Source organism: Pocillopora damicornis, chromosome 13 (genome assembly GCF_964200805.1).
Source record: "Pocillopora damicornis chromosome 13, jaPocDami1.2, whole genome shotgun sequence".
In the NCBI taxonomy this organism is placed as follows: Eukaryota; Metazoa; Cnidaria; class Anthozoa; order Scleractinia; family Pocilloporidae; genus Pocillopora; species Pocillopora damicornis.
Window position 1 is genome coordinate 20,103,347 of NC_142682.1, and position 5,834 is coordinate 20,109,180.

General features: G+C 37.8%; 1 protein-coding gene across 1 annotated transcript; it reads left to right on the forward strand.

The window, feature by feature from the left end:
* The first annotated feature begins 683 nt into the window (after nt 1-683).
* Nucleotides 684-1,996, forward strand: LOC149035867 (QRFP-like peptide receptor). Its single transcript, XM_089191559.1, has one exon. The coding sequence runs from the start codon at nt 704-706 to the stop codon at nt 1,625-1,627; it is 924 nt and encodes a 307-aa protein (XP_089047685.1). The 5' UTR covers nt 684-703; the 3' UTR covers nt 1,628-1,996.
* Nucleotides 1,997-5,834: the final 3,838 nt, after the last annotated feature.

A 5,834-nucleotide genomic window follows, 5' to 3' on the forward strand; every position in this document is an offset into this window, starting at 1 on the left:
CATTTGAAATTGACTCAAACAAAGTCGAGCGCAGCTTAGAGCTTGTTTTGGGAATCGTCTTTCGGTTGTTTTATATCCCCTTTCTGAATGCTAAATAAGATTTACAAGGCTTACGTTTGAAATATCTGCAAAAGTTAAAGCATTAAGATCTCATCTATTGTAAGTCGTTATATTTTTCACCGTAACGTTTCCATAACGCTTTCTCGTCATTTGCGCTTCGAGCGGTTATTGTCAAGCATTGCTATTCAGAAGCGGCGCAGGTTGTTTTGCTTCGTTTGCAATTCTATCCGCTAATCTTTTGTTCTAAAACATTGTGAAATGCCCTAAGGGGCGTGGAAATTTGTAAATTATAAAGCTGAAACGATTTTTTTGTTTCATTCTCGCCTCTGGGTCTCATCTTTATTTTAGTTCATATCGACAACCGACATGACCTCTAGCGTAATCAACTTTGTTATCGCCACATAATCGCAATGTTATCGCCACGCAGTCGTCTACGTAATCCAAAAAGCTTTACCAGGTACTTCCTGTAGCACTATCAAGCGCGTGGTTCTATTGTTCTCTCAATTTACAATATTTGAATAATATCACAAAAGAAGAAGAAAATGTGTCTTTGAAGTTATCGATTCTAACAAAGAGAACGGAGATTGAACTTACTTACTTCCTTGCTTCAATAACAGACAAAAATATTACATTCAGATTCGCCATGATAACAGACGAGGCCAAAGTGATTTTGACCGTGATCTACATGGTAACAATGGTCGTTGCCTTTGCTGGTAACACGCTTCTGATCTACTTCGTGTGGAAGAAACCGGAAGTGCGATCAATGAGCAGCTCCATGTTCGTCAACATGGCGGTAGCTGATTTGCTAATTACGCTGGTTGTAATGCCTTTCTCCGTTATCCACCTACACAATGGCGGCAAATGGCTTATAGTTCATAATCTGGCTGGGGAAATAACATGCAGAGGCTTCCACTTTGTTGGAGCGGTCACTGCGGTTTCTTCGATTCTATGCCTGGCGTTCATGGCTTACGACAGATACACGGCGGTTCTTTACCCTTTCCGCCCCCTTCAATGTATTCGTAAGGCAAAGTACGCTGCACCTATCATCTGGATTCTCTCGATGCTTTTAATGTCTGTCACTCTTATTATTTCGGATTTTGATCCGTTGGAGGACTTTTGCGGTTTCAACTTTGACATCTTGGGAAAAGAAAGCACCACAGTTCGTGGCGGAATTTTCGTTTACTCGTTTGTAGTCCAATATTTTTTGCCACTAAGTGTCACATCCATCCTGTACGCTAAAACCGCTCACAAATTGTGGTTTCGTCAAGTTCCTGGGAATTATTTGTCACAAAATCAGAGGCAACAGGAAATCGCCAAAAGAAAAGTGGTCAGAATGCTCGTCATTGTTGTTGCTGTTTTTGCTGTGTGTTGGCTACCCACGCAATTCTTTCATTTGTACCAGGTGATTAAAGAAACGCAGCCATTGCCTCCCTTTCCTATGTACCTCTGCTACTGGTTGGGTCATGGCAACAGTGCCATAAACCCATGGTTGTACATCTCCTTGAGCTCAAGGCTCCGCCTGGCGTTTATCCGAATGGTAAAAGAGAAATTCAGTCGGCCAGCCTGAAAAATTGCTTCAACACGCAGCCAATAGAGTTAACAATTTTCTCAATTTGCACGACATAATCATTTTTTGAAGTAAGGGTCCACACCATTTGGCTCTTTCTAATTCATCGGAGAAACTTACCGTAAATAAATTGAGATTTAAGTGTAAATTGAAGTAGGGAACAGTCTCACTTGATATTTCGGTCAAGTGAATGTGAATAAAAACTATATACGTGCTCAGAGATAAATGTGGGAAGTAATATCTCTTACTCTCACTATATAGGAATTTTGTTTTTAGGTCACAACCTTACGGGACGATAAGTTGAGGATTTCCGAGTAACTGCAAGTTGTAACATCATCCAGTGTGGTAAAAAGTAACTTTCACCTCAAATATGAGAGTGGTTTGGATTTAGTCTCGTTTAGGATAGGCTTGAATGTACACATCGCAAATAATTTGTGGGTGTAATGTTAGCTTATGCCAGTAAACAACTTCCCACAAGTACAAAAGGCTAAGTTAAACTAAAATTGTTATAAGGGAGCATGATACTGGGACTATTTTATCAGTAGGCGGGTCCTGCAACGGTGTCTCACTGGCCGTTGAAGATATGTCATGTTGTTCTATTATCTCGATAACTTATAGTTTTTTTTTAATAAAGGTAATTGGAGGGGAAGGTGTTATAACAGCGACTTACCGGCGGTTAGGGGTAAACCAAGCTGTTCTGTCATTATACAATATGACTTTTTCTTGGCAAAGAGAGGGGTCGGTTAGAGCCAAGTTCACTTCTCCTTTTTCAAGTTATGCTCTTGGTTCTATTTAAAAGAGACAACTGACGCCAGTGGCCAGCCCTAAAACTGGGAAAAAGGATTGAGAGATCGAAGCGCACATTCTTATCCATTATTAAACTTTTCATCACATTGTTCAAATTATTTTAAAAGAAGTTAAGATACATGGCCTTGACATTTTTCACAATCTAAATTTTGTCAATGAAAAAAAAACCGCCTTCTATATAATCTGATCGTCATTATTAATTGATTTAACAACCCGAACTAACTAAGTCACTCCACGAACATTTTTCTCCTTTCCAACCATCAAAAAACTTTATCACCGTCTTGACTGAACTTCCTTACCTCTCTAAATTTCTGCAGCAATTTTTTCAAAGAGATAAATATATCTTATTACACGTTTTGGTGTGTAGTATCGCTGAGTATTTTTCCGAGTTTACAAATAACTATTGAAAATACCCAGCGATACTATACACTAAAATGTCTGATAAGTTATTTATTATCCAACGGTCTTTCTGTTAAATTTTTAAAGGGCGGGAAAAGAAAGCGGATAGTGGAGCGTAACGCGCAGCCGACTGGTTAAGCAAGTTTTTTTATTATTCAAAATAACCAACTGTCCAAATAACCGTACAATATCGCAGGATATTTGTAGTCTATTCGCCTGTTATTTGTACTCTACTTTGTGCAGTTGGATAATGATAGCTTTTAGCCTCGTCTTCGTAAAAAAAACTTCCATTCATACGTAATGAATGCAAATCAATATTTTCAGGCGTAAGCCTCGTATATTCCTATTATTAATTGCCACTCTTGTGAGTTCCTTTTTTTATTTGTTGTCAAAACATTTAGTTGCGGTATAATTTTTTAGTTTTGTTTTAACGAAGGGGTGAGTAAAGATTATAAAGATTAATCTGTAGAAAAATAAAAGTTCCACCAATGACATTAAAGAAGTTAAAACGTCTCTCTCTCTCTCCCTCCTTCAGTTTTGTGCCCAAAAGAGTAATTGGATATGTCAGGTAGTTGAACTAAATTATCACCGTTTCAGTCCATGAAATGCTGAAATATGCACGCATTTTGATTGTCTGTGGTCGCGATCTTTTGGAGGCAGACGCATTGATGACCCACCATTGTTTTCTTTTTTTAATTATCAAATCAAACAAGCATGTTGTTGTTGCTCTGTACAGTAACAGATCACAGAGGACGTCAAAATGTGATAAGACCATCGGTGAAAAAACTCGGTGCTCAGCTGTTTGTTTCTTCAGTGTATCGCGGAAAACTTACTAGCGATGTTATTATCCAAACTGGAGTAAACCGGTGCGAAATTTAAGTCTCGCTCTTTGTCAAAATGCCCCCAAATTTTCCTTTGTTTTTCATTTAACTATTGCTATTATGAAAGATTGGAATAACAAATAGCATAAGCTTATACCTATCTTCGCTTTCTCCTACAGGTCATCCAAATTGTCCACATTTAGACACTTAGTCTCGCCTATAGAACGAAATAAACGCCCCCAAGCTCTCCTGAATCTGAATATCCTTTGGTGGCATAGGAAAGTGTGACAAGCGATTTTTTTTAATTATTGCGAATAATAGGAATAATATAAACAGAATTTACCTCTGTTGACGCCGTAACCATTTTCTAACTATCGTGAATTATGAAAGATTTGCTTTATAACAACACTCCAAACTTGAAATTTATACTTTGACGGCGTCGAAAGACAACGTGGTGTCGAAATTTCGCTCAGAAGGAGAAGAACAACAACAAAAGAGAACTGGGCGTTGAAGCGTCTTTCCTTTAACACATGCAATCCCAGTGCATTATTGCATAGGGAACAGGGGTTATTTACGAACAAAAGCATTTATGAAAAGCAAAACGTTCATGAAGATCTGTGGGCCAGGCACTCAGCATACTCGACTACAAGTAGATATAGATACGATGTATTTGTCCGATAGGTTCACTTTTACTTTACTTGCCTGTCATGAATTAATGCTAGTGCAAAGGTCTTTTCAAAACCGTTATAATGAAATAAAAAGCACAATTATGTTTGCAAAAGCGGCATACTAATTCAATTGATCAGCGCCACCTGAAACACGAAGGAACATCGACCGGTTTTTGTCGGTAAATTGAAGTTCTATAACCAACAACATCTTAGATGATTATCGTCAGTGCTTAAGACGCGACTATGGAGTTGGCTCGCAATTACTTCGTAACATGCAGCCGGCTGATTCCTCCTTATTTATTCCAGTTTTGCAAAGTCTCCTTTCTTAACTCCTGTGATATTATTTACTGCCCAGTCCAGGCATCCATCACTTTCCTGCTCTCACAACACCAACGACTTTTCGATTTTTGTTTAAATTACATTTATCGTTTACACCGTGTATATACAGTTCTGTGTGTTTATCTTAAATGTAGCGCTCATAACGCAAATCAGTTATAGGAAACTTTCGCTATCTTACATTTACCAAATTTGCATTAAGTGTTTCATGTTATGAAAGAGATTACAGCCTTGATTCTTTCCGGACAGCTTCCTGCTCAGGTGATAAAAAGGCATTTTCATCTTTAGTTTCTGTTTTGTCTGTGGCTAAACTAAATATGATAAGACTGTTATTACTGAGTAAAAAATCAGTAAAGGGAACAACCGTGGCCCCTAAAATCTTTTGACGGAGTGCTTGTATATGAACAGGTGAAGCTTGTTAACCAATCAAATTCCAACAGGACAAACCCTATTCAATGTTAAGTATCAGCCGGGAACATAAAGAGGCTCAAATTAAGGCAGAATCTGCACCTCTTCCAACTGATAACTGATTGACGATAGAAAAAGAAACACTCCATTCCTTTCATCAGTTCCCAACTGCGAACTCTCAGTTGGGAACTGACAGATCAGAAAAGCTACATAAGACACCCACTTTAATCCGCTGTGACAACAAATTAGCCATGTAAATATATTTTCCAAAACTCTGATCACAAAAAAGTCTTAGCGAAAACCGTGTTACCACGCAATACATGCGAAATAAAAAATGATAATAATTTGAACATTTTTCAGTTATTTTGAAAACTGATAAGTCTTTAGAAAATATCCATAGTGATTGCGAAGGCATTCTGCACGCAAAAATAGCGGCATAGAACAAGTAAATATATTTTCAGTAATTTGTATAACAAAACGAGGGTACGGTATGCTACCATGCAATCATAAAAATATAGGAAGAAAGATTAGAAAATGAAATTACCAAGATTGACGTAATTTGAAGTTGAAACTGTAAAAATTTGAAAGAAAGATGTCATCAAGGTGTTTTGGTTGAATTTTACATAGCGATCACCATGCTTGAATCGTCACGCGTCGTGGATTAGTAGTAAGAAACGAGTACATACCAAACGAACAACGCTTCATTTTTTTGTTAGAAACGGAGAACGATTCCCTTTGTTGTTAGAAACGAACAACGCTTTTAGAATC